Source organism: Electrona antarctica (assembly GCF_951216825.1).
Source record: "Electrona antarctica genome assembly, chromosome: 5".
NCBI classification, from domain to species: domain Eukaryota; kingdom Metazoa; phylum Chordata; class Actinopteri; order Myctophiformes; family Myctophidae; genus Electrona; species Electrona antarctica.
This window is the reverse complement of record NC_136810.1, coordinates 32563927-32583032: the sequence shown is the minus strand read 5'-3', so window position 1 is coordinate 32583032 and position 19106 is coordinate 32563927. Positions and strand designations below refer to the sequence as shown.

Sequence of the window (19106 nt, the reverse complement as noted above, 5' to 3'; positions counted from 1 at the left end):
TTACGTTTTGGCACAGGGGGTTATAGTGCTTAAAACGTAACCTGACGTTTCCTGGCTTGGATTGGGTTAAGTGTGGGCAAGAGGCCCTTGTTGCTCTTGAGCTGCCCCATCCCCTGAGGGGCCTTGCAATGGTGGTATTGGAGCTGGTGGCTGACTGATCATCTGTGGAACCTATTCACACCCCCAGTTGACCATCATTCCACTCTGAACAGCTGCCTGGGCTAGTGTGACAATATCCTGTCTGCATGGCTGCTGTCATGACTCATGGGTGAGCAAACTGAGCATGCATGCTGCTCCTCCACTTCCAGCTCTCTTGACACACTAAATGGCTAATGGCTGGGTTTCCCAAAGGAAATATGCAAGTATGCCTGAGGCCTACCATACCGGCCTGACCGGTCAATTAAAGAATGCTGAATTAACTAGCTTGTATTGGTAACTTTGACTGCACAATAGCCTCCCATTTAACCTCCTTATCTAGGCCTATATCACAGGCGTAGGTCGCTGTTGGGATGACCACTGACATATAGAGGCGTAGCTTGGTGGCCGTAGTGATGGTTTTAGCCGACCAAATGTTGCGGAGCCGTTAGAACACTCCTTCTGTTATTGACGTCTTTCTCCACGTCTCCTGTGCTTGAGATGTTACTTCCAAGATACGTGAAGTTGTCAACGTATTCTATGTCATGTTGGCCTAGAGTGAGTGGTGGAAGGTGTTGGTATTGTCCGATGGTCATGGCCTTAGTCTTTTCTTGGTTTATCCGTAAACCAACCTTATCTCCGTGCTCATGGAGACTGTTGGTCAACTCTTGGAGTGGAGGCTGGGTATGACTTAACAGAGCCAAGTCGTCCGCAAAGTCCAGGTCGGCTAGTCTGCCCCCTCCCCACTTGATAATAATTATAATTATATTATAATTATATTATAATAATATTTGGACTGCTGGACAGCTGATAGTAGGCTCTCTTCACTCTTAATTTATATATTTTCTTATATATTTTCTTGTCTTAGGTTGTCTATTTCTATGTTGTTGTGTTTGACAGTGTTTCCCAAAAAAGGACATAGTGTCTGATTGGCCAATTAGGCCGCACACAGGCTTCTGTTTGCGGCCTAGAGGGGTGTGTGAGTCACTGGGCCCATATGGAAGTGATGGGCCCTCTGTATCGACTAGGTTTTCCACATCTGGACCAGGAAAATTTGCCTTTTCTCTGTCTGGAAAAGTAAACCTGAAATGTCTGAGAAGACGATGTGGACAGAGGATATAATGCAGAAAAGCAGGTTGCTACATTGGATTAGTTTGTGCAGCTTGGTGGCATAGGGTGCTATTCTCTCATTTTCTCTCCTGGCCTGGTGGACAGTTGTTCTCTAGCTACAGTATGCACTGTCCAGTGACAGTCTTAATATCATTTGCTTAATTGGATTTGGACAGACAGCTCCTCTACAGTCCTATTTTACATTTGCTGAAGAAATTGTTGGTAGCACCAAGTAGTTGCACTGCAACGTATGACTGCCATCTGGTGGAAAGGATAGAAAACAAGGATAGCCTCAACACAGGCAAATGGTAAATGGTGCATTTATATAGCGCCTTTATCCAAGGCGCTTTACAGAGATTGTGCATTACATTCACCCATTCACACACACATTCATACACCGATGGCAGCGGAAACCATGCAAGGCACCAACTAGCACATCAGGAGCAATTAGGGGTTCAGTCAGTGTCTTGCTCAAGGACACTTCGACAGTAACTCTGGGGGAGCCCGGGTTCGAACTGGCAACCTTACGGTTACCATCCAGGCACTCTACCCCTGAGCCACCGCCAGGCCATTCTGTTCAGTTGGCAAGAACTATTTTAGATTGATTGGATACTGCATCTACAATTGTTACATCACAGGCACTAAAAGTATGAAAATGACTCACAAACAAATGTTCTTTTAGCAATAAGTTAGTATGCAGAGTTATGCAGATATAGTTCATATTTTTATTTCTTTATTCAAGGTACAAGGGAAGCACATTTATTTTTTGCCTTTAAAATTTGAGATGTTGACTTATATCCTTGACATAAGGGTTAAACAAAAAACAAAAACTAATTATAATTCAAATATATCTCTCATTAAAATAAAGATAGGTATCCAAATGGCATCACACTGCACCTTGGTTATTGTCTCATGTTCTCATTATATGGATATATCTCAAAACAAGGTTATTCCTAGGGACATGTAGTATTCAGAACTACAGCAAGAATTATTTTATAAACTAGAAACTAATGCATGCATTGTCAATGACAATACATTTGCATCTTTTGACAACCGCATGCCAATTTAAAATTTCAAATGCAGGTGGTAAATTAAATGCAAGTGGATAATCCTTGCACCACTGACTGAGGTGACAATTTTATAGTTTTCATGAGCTAAACATCTCTTTGGGTCTCAGTCCGTCAGCAACTAATCAAGGTATTAATTCATTTTGGATTGATTTACATGTTCTCAAGGTGAGAATACACAAATTTAATGGTTAGGGAACAAATTTCTTTCTTAAAGAAATAAGCAATCATAGAAACTCAGCTATTTTGTGATGAGTACACGCTACAAACATGTAATAAGCTTTATGCCATTACGACGACATTTGTTATAATAGTAAATCATCACTGCTATGGTAATATGTCCTCTTGCCCTCATTTTCAACCTTGTGGTGAAACCTCATGTTAACAGGCACATAGCCTGCTGCCTACTGGACAAGATTATAAAGAGTGATCACCTGCATTGAGAACACCATTATACAAATGATCTTCATTTAAAGTAATCTGAGGGAGGGCTTCTTGGAGGTGCATGAGTCTTAGTCTTAGCCCTTAGCCTCGGCCCCAGCCTTACTCATCTGAGAAGAGAAAAGCCTGGTCACAACCTACGGCAGAGTGTATCGGCGGAAGTGTCAGGCCGGAACATCCGTCAGATGCATTTCCCCCGGATACCATATTGTTTCGGCCAATCACAACACTTAACAATCACACATAGTTTCCTTGAGCGGTACTTCCGCCAAAATCCCACAACTTCCGCCCCCCAAAAATGATACACTCTACAGCTATGTCGTGCCCAGCGTGAGTCTCCCTTATACACCATCAAGCCTCAAATCATCTCGTTAACTAACTCTAAATCAAATATGTATGAGATTCATTCTATTTTTAGGTATGGGATGCAGATCTGTCAGAATTTGGTCCCACCATTTAGGTTATCTTGTTAAAACATTAACGGTGCCACTCATTGAAAAAACAGAAGGTATCATTCTATAATGTTGAATGGCAAAAATCAAGAGCACTTCTGTATGACAATACAAGTAGGTACAGTATAGGTCAAAAGCAGGGACAGGAAAGCACTTCCAATGAGAAGAGATCACCTGCACACCGACAATAATTCCTGATTTATACCTTATTACACGTGGTGTTGCACTCGGTAAATAGACAAAATACAAGCTTGTAGATTGGGTAGATGTGGTTAGATTGGGTAGATGTGGTTAGATTTCGGTATGTGACACCCACACGCAACCAAGTATACCTCAGGCTTGACAATAAAAGGTGGACACATTTGCATAAGAAAGACTAGGGTGTAACATCTCTTTGGAGTGGAGAATCTGAACAAAAAGCAGCAAATCGTCCAAAAGCGAAATAAAGATGTATAATTCTCCTTATCTTTACAGGACAATTAGATTCCAAACTAGCGTGTTATAGAAGTATTAAAACCATACATTATGATAATATTTACCACCGGCAAAAACTAACTATCCCTACGCAAGTCAAACACCTAGTATAGTTTAACACAAGCAATAGGCAAAGTTAAGAAATGTAACGATTCAACAAGGACCTGGATAATCCCCCACCCCCACCCACTTAAACGCCATTTATTCTTCGGACGATTGAGTCACAGGGAGAAAACAGCCACTCTACAAGCTCACAAGGCACGAGCTTGTAGATCTGCAATTTTCCGCACGACCCTGTCGTACAACAAAGTATAAATCAGGCATTATTCCCCGCAGCACAAACACCAAGCCCAGCCCCACACAACACCGCCTGAACTCACAGGGCGCCTAGGCTACATAGGTGTCCTTCCCGTTTCTAACAGCATATACTGTAGCTCCACAAAGCCCTAGACAAATTTACTTCGGTGTCATGCCACACAATATACAAAAAGATACTTGGAGAATGACAAATACTTTCCTAGAACGGAGAGGAGGCGCTGGAGGAAGTATCGGGAGCCTCCTCTTCTGACAACTGTTGGGCATTAGTGGTCAATGCGCAATGGGTATAGCTAAGCCACAGATCTGTCTATTACTTAGTTAAAACACACTCACTCACACTCCCATGCACTCATCCACCCAAGTACACACACGTGCAAAAAAAGAAAGAAAAGAAAAGAAAAAAAAAGATACATTGTGGCATTACATAGTGTGATTTCTCAGGGTTGATGTGCTGGTGAATCTCCATGGGGTGACAACTACGGTGGGTCAGGAGATTTGCATACTGGCCCTTGGGCCTCACAGAGGGTAGTTAGACAGGTCACATGCAGCCGTACTAGTCCGGTATAGTTTACGGCCTTGCGATCTGCAACCTCGGAAGTGATTGTTGTAATGGCAACTTCCCAAGGATTCACAAGGTAAAGGCAATGGTATTCATTCAACTGAAAGTGGAGGGTCAGAAATTGTAATGCATACTCTTGTGTGACTGGCCAGAAAAGTTGGATTGTCATCCTGCAGTAATCTGATGGCAAAGGGAGAAACAAGCATGTCTGATGAACCAATAAAATATAGAATAAAACAAATACTCTTCGCAATAAAAGATGGTGACTGGTGAGGTGTGGCTGTGGGACATAGCTGGGATATTGAGTGTAAACAGTCTGCCTCCATTTTGTTGTGGTAATAGCAATCTATCTCATCTCATCTTCCCAGCCTTGTTCTCCCAGGGAGGCGTCCAGCCCCTGTCTTGTTTGGACTGGCTGGGGAGCAAAGGTCAAACAGCAAAGACTTGGCAGGGACACAATGGATCATGAAATAATGAATAATGCTCCTCCTTTCTGCTGTGGGTAGGGTCTCGGGGGTTGAGAGCCGAAGGGGGAGATAACGGATAGCAATGAGTTCCTAGAGGAGAGTGACATACTGCAATATAATCCTGCAGCTTCACATATAGCGATAAAAATCGTTTTAGTCGTAAAAAATAGTCTCGTTTAAATATGAATATAATAGCAAGTTTCTGTTTTTTTAGGAAATTATAGTCTGTGTGGTAGAGGTCAGCGCCTCTTCCCTACAACTCCATATCCTGAGCCTCATCCTCCGAGAAGTCTGACATGGAGCTCTCAGATGAGGAGCCGGCTCCCTCCTCTTGCTCCTTTAGGGCCTCCTCTGTGGCATACTTCTGGATGTACTCTGTGACAAGGGGAAGGGGGAGAAAGATGCATCGTTTGGTCAATATGAAGTATACTGCAACCTGTTTCTACTGTTTCTACTGGCACTTGGGCCTCGCTTGTCCACTGCACTGGGCTTAACTCACCCCGGCTCCACCCTCCTTTTTTCTTTTTACATTGACCTACGCCCTACAGTAAGTACTTTTTCAGTGGCTTCTCCATCAAGGTTCCATGAAGGCTGAGGGATACAGGAAGAGTGGGCCCAAGATTTCCCTAGTTCCCATAATGTTTTGGTCAGAAGTTTTAAATGTTGCTAAGAAGTTTTCAGAGACCAGGAAGAACGAAGAACCACATGTCAGGAATCATCCTTTATACGCTGTCTACTGCTAAGAGCTCCCCATCCAAATGTGTCACTTATACCCTTCTCAGAGTCACACAAGAACAGCTGTCAATCCTGTTGTTTAACGAACTCACACATACAGTCGACATTTGAGAATACATGTAGGAGGGCGTGAATCAGCTGCTGTACGGCAGGTTTTGTGATAGAACTGTAACCCCCACAAGGAAGCATACTTGAGTTCACAGGTTACCAACAGGTGTAGGTCAGAGCAATACATAAAAAACAACCCACCACTTATGTCTGACAGAGCTGTCTATGACACATAATCTCAGATTATGATTTTTCTTGCTACCACAGTTTATGTGTAAACACTGCAGACTACAGATTTGTCAGAATCGTCACCAACCTTTGATCTTGTGCTTGTAGTCCTCTGGCCGATGCAGGTACATGGCAGCTGCATCTCCATTCAGAGGGTCAATGGGATTAGGGTAGGCTAGCAGCTGGGGGAGGAACGACTCAAAGATGTTGGTGAGGTCTGGAAGATACAGAGGGAGAGAAAGAGATTTAACATGATGAATATGAATGCCATAAAACTCCTTGATTGTGACATTGTGGATATCATTCCACTGTAACATAGGGTGATCAAAAAGTAAATTAATCAATAGATTTGTTTTTACAATATTCTGATGCTATTGCTATGTAAAGGGAAACATTATTAACCACATGAACCATAACGTCTGTATTCTGGGAAACATATAGTGAAAAAGCAGATGCAAAAGGTCAAAGCGTGTCTTGAGCATGTAGTTCGGCTATTTTAAGCAAAGAAATTGGGCGTAGAAGGAAAGGAGAGGGCCTATGCTACACCATAGTCTACCATAGAGTACCCAGGGACCCTGGTCAACTAACACTTGAAATCACCACCCACCCCCTCAAAAAAACAGCATGACTCATTCTCTTTATTGTGCACTGAAGTTTGTGTGCGACTGTTCTTGCCAAACCTGGCCACAATGGGACAATGTGTTTCAATTATGAGAGTAAAAAGTAATTTCAATATTACATATTTCAATTTCTACACATTATGATTATTATATTTAATCAAATATTTCTGTCCAAAATGTCTTTAGATCTACTTCATGTTTGGTGTGCCTTCATTGTCTTATCAATGCGTGCTCCTTGAGTGCAGCCAAGCTGCTGCCTCTACTATAGTGCACTAGACATTAGTCTTTTTGCACTTGAGAAAGCCATTTTTTGTATGGCGTTTACAATAACCCAAAAGGAGGATTTGTGGGACATCTAAAAATGAAAATATGTGTTGTGTTATGTTAACAGCTTTTGTGCTAAAGACGTCTCTCCTCACGTCCTCTCAATAAAAACCGTGGGGTGCTAAGGACACGTATAGGGGTCTTTAGGTCCTTTTTAATGATATAAAACGGGATCGCTGTAATCCAATTTATAATGTAGACATTTAGGGGACGCTCTTAATCCATGTGCATTCCATAGTTTTGGAGCCAGAAGGGAGAAGAGTTTGGGACGTGTGGAGCGTTGTCCCGGCGTTTTTAGTGAAGGTACTTGCAGCTTCCCTGCGTTGGCTGATCTGAGCGCATGGGAGGGTTTGTAGGGTTCGATCAGACTTGCAAGATATGGGGGTGCTATACCTTTGGTTACTTTGAATGCCAGCATCAGATTTTGTACTCAGTTTTGTACTCTGTGTGGGCAGCGACCAGGAGCCACCGGGAGCCAATGGAGGTAGCGGAGAAGTGGGGAGATATGTGATAATTTTGTCTGGTTGAATACCAAATGAGCTGCGGCATTTTGGATCAATTGGAGAGGCATAAGTGCGCATGCCGGTAGGCCAGTAAGGAGGGAGTTACAATAGTCAAGTTGACATGACTGATGTCTGGATAAGGAGCTGGGCTGACTCCTGGGTGAGGAAGGGTCTAATTCATCAAATGTTATAGAGTGTAAACCTACAGGATCGAGTGACGGCTGTAATCCATTTATTGACAGCTCCCGTTGCTAGGCAACGCCTTGTTCAGCGCTCCTGGACATGTTTTGCGCATGCGTACATCATTCACTTCCTTGTTTACAGGTGGACGAAACTGTCTATTATCTCTGAATCATCAGATTCCATGGTTTTGATCAGAACGGCATTCTGTCCGAATTTCTGACTTAACCAAGCATCTCGTTTGGAATATAAACGCTTCTAAAGAGAGATGAGACTTGACAGCGCGAGGTAGAAGATCATACCTCCCGGTTTTGGGGCGAAATGGAAGGCGGGGCTTTTCAGAGTAAAATCTGCCCATCTGCTTGGCACTCTAGCGCCTTTATTTTGACAAACTCTGGCAGCATCATAAGTGTTAAGTGATGTTTGCTATGTTTTGTGACAGACAGGCAGACAAGACAGGCAGACCAAGATCACTCTTGTTCAAGCTGCATTTGTGCTGATGGTACCAGTATGCCTGCATGCAAGCCAAGGTCACTCTGCTAGATTCTAAACGGGGTCATATCAAATAGGAATAATGGAATATGTATGTCTCCACGGGTCCCAAAGTAGTGAAAATAGTAGATCTACTACGAGCTCACAACACGTCACAACGTGTTGAGGTTCTTAAAAGTATTTATAATTAATGGATTTATTTTCTCTTTTTTTTCTGGGAAGTTTATTTGAAAAACTTTTGAATAATAATTAAAAACAATATATATGAAATGGGTATTTACTCACAACCCATAAAAATCTGTCCGCAACAAACATAGGTCCCGACCCCCGCATTAGCCAGGATTTGTATTTTGTGGTATCATTTTTAAGATACAGCAAGGTCAAAAGGGGAGCAATGGAGAATAAATCTGTCATGTCTCCTACTTTATCACCTGGACAGGACTGATTTTTCTATGACTGACTCTTAAAGGTAGCTACACACCGCACTGACGTCGGCCACGGATAGTCTCTTGCTGACAACGGACAAGTTCTCGTCAGCACGACGCTAATCGGCGGGTCGGGACCTGGTTGAGGCTTCTAGTCGGCCGTCGCTCACCAACCACACATGTTTAGTCGCTAGTGAAAAGTGTTTTGGTCTCAGATACAGACACACCAGTGTCTCTGTATCTCCAGAGACACCAGATTCTGTGAGTGAAACCTACGTCTAGGTCTACGAAAACAAGCTCAAAAGAAGCGACCGGTTTCATCACTTGAGCCCTATTAAATCAGCTATTTTCAAAAAAAATCTTAAGTTGAAAGCAAGCCCAAATAAGCAACTACACTTCAGAAATAAGCCCAAAAAAGGTACCCGCAACTATGAATATTTACAAGCAACTTTACAGGGAAAAAAGCCCAAAGTCTCTTATAATAAGCAGAGCTGGCAACATTGCAAACCATCACTGCAGGCTACTTTGCATACAGGCAAAAACAATGTTTCATTGGCCGACTGGTTTATGCTGAACTAAATGCTAGTTTGTTGCATTCTGTTTGAGTTGGAAAGAGTCTGTTGGAGTTGGAAACAGTCTCTTTGGTAGAGAAGTACCTTTACAGTACACCTTTACTTTACAGTAAGTTTCAAGTATGATACACAATACATCAGAACTGGGTCAAATGGTAGGATTAATGGGTTTGTGTAGTTCTCTTTTTATATCCTACTTTGGTGAGATCCCATGTGTGACTCAGTCGAGTCCACATATTAGGCTAATCATTAACTGCCAGATAATGCCAAATAATAAAAAGGAGAGGTATCCTGTTAGATTTGGAAGCGGAACATTTTAATATGAACTTGTCATTTATGTTTAGCCTGTTTGACATCAATTTTATTATTGGTGCCAACAGCAACACATAAATAATCGCATATCGCATACATTAGCTGCTCCAGGGGAGCTGCTTCGTGACCAACAGTGTAAGACTTGTACTGGGCAGTGGGCAGCTTCCTCCCGGGTGTGAATGTGCATAACTGTATGACTGTAAAACAGGGTGTTGCTGAAAAAGAGCACTTGTGCTCAGCAAATCTACCCTGGATAAGTGTTAAGGTTTGAACTGGTTTAGGAATGTTATGGAACAGGGATGGAACGCAAGAAAGGAAACGTTACAATATTGGTTCTGTTCTGAATGAACCGGATGAAAAAAAAGAAAAGAAAAAAAAAGAACATTGACATTATCACTACCCCACAAGGTCCCCAGCAATTCCTATGCTAAAACCATTTTACTGGACAGAGGGGCTTGCTTGTATTGACCAATTACTGTAAAACAGCCAACAGCTGAATAGAAATGTCCCTAGAAATGCCATCCAACAGCTTCCTACTTAAAGAGATAAAGTTCTACTTTCATGTGGTGAAATGTTTTAATTTGACATGTTATAATACCAGTTAACCTCTTAAAAATCACTACATCATTCTGCTGATAAATAATGAACATATAACCACATTATAATTATTGTTAAACATATAATAAAACACCTAATAGAAGTTTAGCATTTTATGCTAGCCTAATGCTAACTGGTCACAGCCACAAAGGCTTCAAATTTAATTTGGAATGTTCACATAGGTGTACAAATGTTGACTAATCACACAAAGCAACTTGTGTGGACAAAGTTAGAACAAACTGTGGCTCAAATGTGGAGTCGATTTTCTGTTATCTTACAGGCTCTGGGTTCTTAACAATCAGAGCTTGGGGCTCATGAATGGTCAATTCAATTGTGGTTGAAATGTGAGTACATTAAGCTTAGATGTTTTCTGTGAAGTTGTACTGTGGAATAATAGTTATGTTGTCGGTTTCATCATTGACTATTCATGTCAGTCAGTCCAAGTTAACTGATTAGTACAACTATTAGAAAGGACGATAATATAGCAGTTCTTACCATAAAGAGCTGTCCATGTCTGATTGATAACATCTAGACACACAGTTCCTGACCTAATAAATGAAAAACACTGTTAAAGCAGAGTGGGGACATTGCAGAGGCTGTCATGGCAAAAGAGGCCAGGGAGCTTCTTAACACTCAAGCCTTTCATCATTTACAGTAATAATATTTATCAATTTATTGCCAAATTGTGTAAACATTTTATTTGTTTTGTAAATAAACATCAGTAAAAATGATGTCCTGAAATAATGTTCCACTAGCAATATTGTTTTTGTTTAACGAAGATTTCTCCTTACCTTGCCAGGTCAAAAAACAGATCTATGTATTTATTTACACAAATGAATCATTAATAGATCATGATTGACCAACTTACGCTTCATCGATGTTGGGATGGAATATTTTATTCATGAATCCTGTAAAATAAAATGTAAATAATATTTAGACTAAATGATGGTGGACAGATAGTTGCATTGCCGTCTTACTGTATGTGAATAAAACACAGCACTGTGCAAACATTCCATACCTATTGATGGTGATTTGAATGGGTACTTATCTGGAAGGTCCACTCGAACCTTCCACACTCCTGGCTCATAAGGTGCTGAAACAAAAAAACACTTGAATCAAGCCACTACAAGATCGATTTCCAAATAAAATGTAATCAGTCAAAACAGCCTACAAAGAGAGCCAATTTTTTTTTTTAACAAATAGGGAAAATATGCTTGAAACCTTAATCAAAATAACAAATTACACACTTACTTCCTGGTGGCCCGTGAAACTTGACCACAAACTCGTTGAGTCCACTAAGGATGGTTACCTCATGCTTGCTCTCGATGCTGACCTTTGGTCAAGGAAAAGACATACCAAAAACAGGCCACATGGAAATAAGTGCAACAGGGAGCTCACTCAGTCAACAACACATTCTTTTCAACTGAGACAAAAATAAATGGGATAAAGTGAAAACCATCTGGCATCCAAAAAAATGGAATGTAGCATCTAGGTAAAAAACATTGGTCAAACCGCTGAACAGTCAAACACAGCATCAATAAGCCATGGCATTGAGATCAATAATCAATAATGCAGTGACCACAGTCTGACCTGCTCAGCCAACAGCTCAACTTACTTTTCTTGCACTTAACCTATGCTGATCAGAATTGAAACGTTCTAGTGGTATTATCAGAGGGGAAAATCCTAGTTACACACCACCTATACCATTTTTGGCACTCTCTTGAATCCACCGTGGTGCGCAATTGGCCCGTGTTCGGGGGAAGGAAGCCGAACAGGGAGGGTGATATTTATGGCACCGGTCAGCAGGGAGTGTTGGGTGGGAGGCCCTACATGGTCCCGGTGGGGGCTCCTCACTTAGCAGGTGAGTCAACAGGATACAACAGCAGTGAGTGACAACGCAGAAATGTGTGTGAGGTGGAAACAATATGGGCCAGCACCAGGAGGGGGTGGGGCGCAGGTGAGCGGGTGGGGTCGACATACAGCCCTTACTGGGCTGCGTTCACACATTCAAGACACCTGTCTTGCGTCTGTGTTTAATGGCCACTCCAATGCATTTCCAATGGAAGCCCATATGGTTTGACCGAAACGCCCCACCCGTTCACTTCCGCCCCAGCCCCTCCTGGGGGTGGGGAGAGGGGTGGGGGTGAGAAAGGCCCTTATTGGCATAATGACTAAATTGGGGAGGGCAAGGGGGTACTAAAAAAGCAATTGGCTACTCTAAATTTAGAAAGAAAAAAAATAAACCTATACAAACAGGTTGACCAAAAATGTATTAACATTTCACATAAGAAATGCTATGGAGGAGTGAACAGGAGCCGCCCCGCTTCCGAAACGGTTGAGAAATGACCATGTGGGGGTCCCCAGGGGGTCCCTCTACTGTACTGTACTGATACACCTGAAATCATCATATATACAGCTAATATGTATGTGTGTTAGGCTGCACAACAGTGACACTTGGTTTTGAAAACCAACCAAATGCAATTTCCGTGCTCAGACACAGGTAGCCAACCAGCCAGACAGCCATCCAGCCACACACAAAGCTACTTAAGGAAGTGGTTGCACCACTTAAAAACGGAAGGGTACTTTCTTCTAGCTGTCACTAGCCAAGTATAGGTAGCATAGCCACTAGAGGGGATGGGGGTGGGGTGACTTCTGTAGGGAGGATGTGTTATAATTACCGGGTGTGGTGACAGGCAGAAACAACACTGTGTTGAATGTTTGAATTGACCCACAGCTTATGTATGCGTTTGTCACAAAGAAACAGAATTGTGTGTGTGTGTGTTTTTGGGGGTGGGGGAGACCAACTTTTACTTTATTTACACAGTTTTATTCGGCGGAGCACGACACCACAAAAGCTATAACTAGAAAACTAAAATAATACTAGGAAGTATATAACAGGTTTGATGTTATAACATCAACGTTGATTAACTGGGATATATCTTGTGACCTAAAGCAGTGGGCATGTAGTGATGAAGCCTGTTAACGGCACTGTGAAATGTGTCATCTCTCTTCTGTCTTCCCCCTGAAGTTGTTGTCCATAGAAACCCAAAGCTATAATCACTATTAGTGACATTAAGGCAGTTATGTAGTGTTTTATTCAGAAGTGCTACTGTCTTCACATCAGGGACTGGGTCATTACTCATTGGATTTGAGGAGAGGCAAACAACCTAGACCTACTATTATTAATCCATTCAAGCTATGTATAAAGGTGCGTTCAGACTTGGATGGTTAGAGCGGCGTGATTACATACAAAGTCAATGCAAAGACGAGAAGTTGCGCGAACGGGTATGGCACAAACAGGGTGAACCGAGCGAATATATATATTCAGGTCTGAACGCAGCTTTAAAGTAAACCCTACAGCTTACATGATCCATATTTGAGTAGTGAAGCTAAAGAGAGATAAAGTAGGGGAGCAAATACTGATTTTTTTTACTGTTTAACCTGTTCACGAATCAAGTTGCCAAGCATTACATTTTGTGTCATGTGAAGGTAAAATTCCACTTCATAAGCAAGGAATCTGTGATGCTGGAAAAGAGGAGTAAGAATTTTCCCATAGTTATGGCAAGTTGGCAACAGTCCAGAGCGCCAACATGGCCTGCTGGCCTTTACAGTCAGTCACCTATCATCTGTAGTCAAACAAATTGGTTCAAGTGTAGCCTATTTGATTTAAGCATAAATCCATTGCTGTAGTATGACACGCAGACAGGGAAAGTAACACTAGCCAAGTAGCCATCTGCCAGATGCTTAGTAAATTTTTTAGGGGTCATCCCCATGTTCTCTGGGTTCTATGTTCAAATCCAGACGTAATCAAACCATTATTTGAGTGCCTGTTCTTTTATCAAGTTGGCATGTAAAATAGTGGTGTTTTAAAATGGTAGTCAGATCCTACATTTATTTATACATGCAGTTGGCATTTCAAATTAATTATCTCTCTCCCCATTCACTAATAAGCTCAGAATAATACATTTTGTATAGCATTATAATTTACAAGATAATTCCATAAAAGTTAAATAAATACATAAAAATCAACCAGTAAAATAGAGATTTTGAATCAAAAGCCGTTATGCTAACCCTGTGACACAGTGATTAAGAAGTGTCATATAGTTTCAAGGCAGGAGGTCTTCAGCATGTTGGTTCATATAATCCCAACCCCCATCCTGCATGTGCTCAGTACAGCACGTTTGTTGTTTCTCGATCAGCTGTCTCTCAAGCCCCGCCCTCTACCATTTTCCGGATAGTAACAGGCAGACCTATCAGGCTACGAGCTCTACTGCAGGACAAAAACAAAACAATTCAGCTCACGCTGTCTGGACCTTTAAGGCCAATTTAACATACAATCTGTTGCATAATAATATTATATATTCATAATTACTTAGAGCAATGATATTAAATGAGTACGTTAGGCATCGCATACGTTGTACTGTCAAAGGATTTAGAACCAAAAATAAACCTGTAAAAAAAAAGGAGTGTTTAAAGTAGTGTTTTAAGTCTCAATTGTGTACTTAACGAACTATGTTCTTAAAACTGAGAAGACACCGCGTCTTAGACACTGCAGGTCTCGTGGAAAAACACGCCAACCGTGACATTTTTAACGACGTTAAAATGAGTCCCCGGGGCCCTTTTCCTTTCTAGCAAGGCATTACGCTACTTGTACTGTCCCACCAATGAGTATATCAGGTCAAATTACATGTAGTCTTTATAACTAGTACAATATACTACGTTTGATCTCTGTCGTCGATAACGTAAGCTAAGTTCATGTTAGCTTCATGTTGGCTGCTAACAATGTTTGCATCAGCCAACCAGTTGCTTAACAGATTACGTTATTTGACGACATTTTTTTTAATAATCCCTGCCTGATATGATCAAGTGTCTGTTTGTTCTGTGATCACTTAGTGCGGATGAGGCAGCGGCTGGTTTGTCAAGCTAGAAATCCAGTTAGTTGGGCCAGGGAGAAAAACAAACAGCCCGATACTAGTGATTGCTCCCTAGCCAAGCTAGTTTAGCCTGCTAATGTTATGCCAACCATAGCATCCGAACAGGCAGGGCAACAAAAAAAAATCTATTTTCAACGGATAAATATCGATGACAGTATGAGTATGTTAATCATACCACATCAAACGCTTAAAACATCAATTCTACACGATCATTTGTATATAATTCATGTTACGACACGCAACAACAGTCGTGGCAGCAGTTCTAGAGAGCTGCCAGCTAGGATAAAAGGATAAAAGCAGCAGACATGCAGTACGTCATCATGAACACAGCGTTGTTGTTGTTGTATTATAATGATAAAAAAGGATACAGTTTCACCACGTCCGTGTCCATTCGCCTCTTGCCCGGACTTGGAGACGACATTTTTGTAACGTTATTCCCTCTGAGAAGTGAACTGAACTGAAACGTCGGTTATGATGATAGCCTACTGTTAATCTTCTACCTCGACAACTCGACACGACTAGAATAATGTTAACAGTCTCCCCAGTTGATCCATAAACCAGATCCCAGGTGGAACATCGTCAGCTACTCATCTGTCAACTGTAAAAAACAAAAACGTTTGTCTGCTGTTCAGATTCAGAACCCCCTGCCCATCTAGTTCTGTCCTGTTTTCTCTACAGTCTGCAACTTACATACCAAGGTATCGTCAATGATGTCATAAGTAAGCGTCCTCGGGAGTTAAAGATCCGACCTAGAATGGATACGGAAACTGTGTGTGTGTGTGCGTGTGTGTGTGTGTGTGTGTGTGTAGGCGGGCTCTAGACCGGATCTGACCACCGAACAGAAAAATGGAGATCCGTGCTTCGGGCTCAACAGAACTCCATATACCATGGGCCGATTGGGCTCGCTCAACGCGGCTCGATCAGCCCACCCTTGAGGCTTGAGTCTTCTCAGTTTTTGTTGTTGTCGAGTACCGTCGAAAGGGGTCTTGTGAGTTGTGACTAAGCAATCAATGGAAACATTGGAAAGCTTGGTGGTGACGCGAGGTTACTAAGGCATGCAGTCGGTGTAGTAGTTGCTGTGTGGACCTCACTAGACACTTCCGCTTGTTTGTGACGTCACTGTCCTATCCCTTGGTCTTTTTTATTCTAGCCTGTCCTGAAGCGTCTCTGCGAATGACATCAACCTAGACCAGGGCTATAGTAGCGAGAGGAGGGGCCGAAGTATAGAAGTACGCGACCTAAAATAGAAGCCGTCATTATTTTTATGAAATGCGAACATTTGTGATGATAAACGGAGTTCCACCGTCTAGTGTAGAATTGATTGATTGATTGATTGATTTATTAACAGTTTGCAGAATTACAGTACATTTCAAGTACAACTCAATACAAAAACTGTTAACAGTGAGTGGACGACACCATAAAGCATTACACTTACATTACACTTTACAATAGGGCCCACCATTTTCAATTCATCAAAACATTTAGAGACGTACGAATATACACAACTATATAGTCAAAAAGAAATCATCATAGGAGGTAAAAAGGGAAAAGAAATATATACAGTGAGGGGAAACAGGGGTAAAGCAAAGTTCTTTGTTTACCCAGGGTGAATGGACTAAGCTCGAGATGCTTGTTTACAGCCAGACCCTGCTCATAGAACATTCCATGGTAGGGGTTCAAATTCAATGCCTTGCTCAAGGGCACTTCAGCAGTGGTAATTTTAACGTGCCGGTCCGGGGATGCGAACTGGCGACCTTCCGATAACAAGACCGCTCCGCAAACCGTTCGGCCACCGCTGCCCCAGGGTGGGTGGGGGATTCAGATTTTATGGGGGCCAGTTTCGAATTGCAGCCGTCCGTAGGTGCCCTTTGAGAGCAGTTTTGAAGGAGTCAAGGGATTCACATGTCATTATGACTGTTGGTAGTGCGTTCCACATTTTGGTGGCATAGGAGCTAAATGAATTGAATCCCTTGTTTGTACCGAATCTGGGTTGCACATGGTTTGTTGAACTCCCTCTGGTGTTGTGGGAGTGGACTTCGTTGACATTAAGGAAGTATTTAGACAGGTACATGGGTATCTTGGTGGTGTAGCGAATCTTGTGGACCAGACCCATTGCAAGGTGCTGTACTCTGTCGTCAACCCTAAGCCATTCCAGCCTGTCAAAGTGGGCAGGGGTGAGGTGGGTTCGGGGAGTGAGGCCAAGTAGTAGCCTGACCAGTTTGTTTTGGGAAGTCTGGAGCCTTGTTTTAAGGGCCTTAGAGGTGGTGTGGTACCAGGAGGTCCAAGCATAATCGAATAAACCTGTTAGGGTCTTCAAGGTGTTTTTGTTGACCAGTGAGGAGATCCTGTATAGGAATCTTGTTCTTTGGTTGACCTTTTTGATTACGTTGGTGGCCATTTTATCACCGGAAAGATTTGCCTCCAGGATGGAACCTAGGTAGGTAATTTCCTCTTTTCGTGTGATAATATTGTCACCCACTCTAACCAAGAAGCATATGCGACTGGAACGTGTGGAATAAAGATTGTTCTAGTACGTTTATAGTAGGCCTACGTTTAAATTGTTTAAATAAAATAGCCCAGCCTTATTGCATTGAACATGAGCCGTTTCTAAGTTGTTTTCTGTCTACTTGAGTGATTCTTATTAGTCCGGCAGTCGACAGGCTTCTTTTGTTTAAAGTGGGAAATTTGGTATATAGTATTTTTTATTGGCCTAAAATATAGCCACTTGCCCAAAATGTGCTGACCTCATCACATTTGTCATGATGTCTATGGCCGTTTCAAGCCCAAGGAGTGTATTTTGTGCAAAACTAATGCTTGGAATGGATTCAGAATCATGAAAACCCCCTAGTTTGACATGTCACATGGTACTTAAAGCAAAAGGAAAATTTGACATTTTTGCCTGCCATAGGATGTTAATGGTAGGGTCACAAGAAACCCCTATAAAAAAAATTGCCAAATACTTTCAGCCGGTCAGCAAGTGGATTCATGAATGTATGTATATAGACAATATTTTAGGCCAATAAAAAAGACTATATACCAAATTTCCCATCCGTCCACCTCGACTGCCGGACTATATAGGGGAGGAAGGAACATCAATATACATCGTGTTTATACTATAGTCCTAGCTCTGATCCATAGCTCTAATGGCATGCAGCAAGAACAGTAATATGCTATGGACCAGACACCAGAGCATGGTGTGTGGGCTGCGTGTGAGCATGTTTATAATGTGCCTATATATGTAATTGTCCTCTTCTGTGCAAGCTTGATTTAGGCATAATTGAAGGAGCCAGGGAGGTGCTAAAGGCCATGGGGTCACCAAAATGATAGCGTTCATGCTGGGGACTATCACATTTTACCGTCACAAGTTTAACGCCTATTTGCATTCAAGTTATCAAATATTTAAAAAATAGGGGCACGGTGGCACAGTTGGTAGTACTGTCGCCGACTCGCCTCACAGCTAGAAGGCGGGGTTGGCGAAAGGGCCTTTCTGTGTGGAGTTTGCATGTTCTCCCCGTGTCCCCTAGGGTAGGTAGTGGTACCCTCACAAAAAACATGCAGTAATCCTGGTCTCTAAACTGCCTCCCCCTGGCCAGCCGGGGCGCCTGATGGAAAGGAAGTTTCCCTGGTTGGACGTAGCGCGTGGAAGGAACACGTTATTCCAACCAGGGAAACTCCCCCCTGTCAGGTGTAAAGGAGCAACTTGGACACTCAGGCATGAAGGAAGCATGAGTTCAAGTCTGTTGCTCTCCCCATGTCCCCCATATATGGGGACTAGGTTGGCGGAGGGTGTGTAGAGCCCAGGATCACATTAGATAATTGACACAGGGGTGAAGAATGGGGCGAGGCTCGGGGCCCGGCCCAGCTCGGGGCCGTTTTCCAGTCAGTTTTCCACTGACAGTGTTTCCAACACTGACCTAAGCGGAAAACGGACTGTCTTCTGCGGACAGAAGAAGCTGTCCGCAGCTTCTTTTCCGAGTTTTTAGACAGCTGGTGGATGGAAAAGAAGCTCCACCTCCGCGGATGACTGCTGCGGAGGAGAGCTTTTCCGGGAATCTGGCCGTCGCGGCAGTCGTCCGTGGAGGTGGAGCTTAATTTCCATCCACCAGCTGTCTA

At 42.5% G+C, this 19106-nt stretch overlaps 1 protein-coding gene across 2 annotated transcripts; it reads right to left on the bottom strand.

Annotated features, from left to right (window-relative positions):
- Positions 1 to 1956: 1956 nt before the first annotated feature.
- On the bottom strand, positions 1957 to 15909 carry LOC306923526 (ubiquitin-conjugating enzyme E2 H-like). 2 transcript variants are annotated; one of them, XR_013790073.1, is made up of 8 exons: positions 15362 to 15909; positions 11311 to 11387; positions 11078 to 11152; positions 10928 to 10967; positions 10555 to 10607; positions 6123 to 6251; positions 4369 to 5398; positions 1957 to 4335 (listed from the first exon to the last, which is right to left on the bottom strand). XR_013790073.1 is itself a non-coding variant. In XM_079501688.1 (7 exons), the coding sequence occupies exons 1-7, from the start codon at positions 15412 to 15414 to the stop codon at positions 5277 to 5279; spliced, it is 549 nt and encodes a 182-aa protein (XP_079357814.1). In that variant the 5' UTR covers positions 15415 to 15909; the 3' UTR covers positions 1957 to 5276. The 2 variants fall into 2 exon arrangements, 1 of the variants encoding a protein (XP_079357814.1); XM_079501688.1 differs by having other exon boundaries at positions 1957 to 5398.
- Positions 15910 to 19106: the final 3197 nt, after the last annotated feature.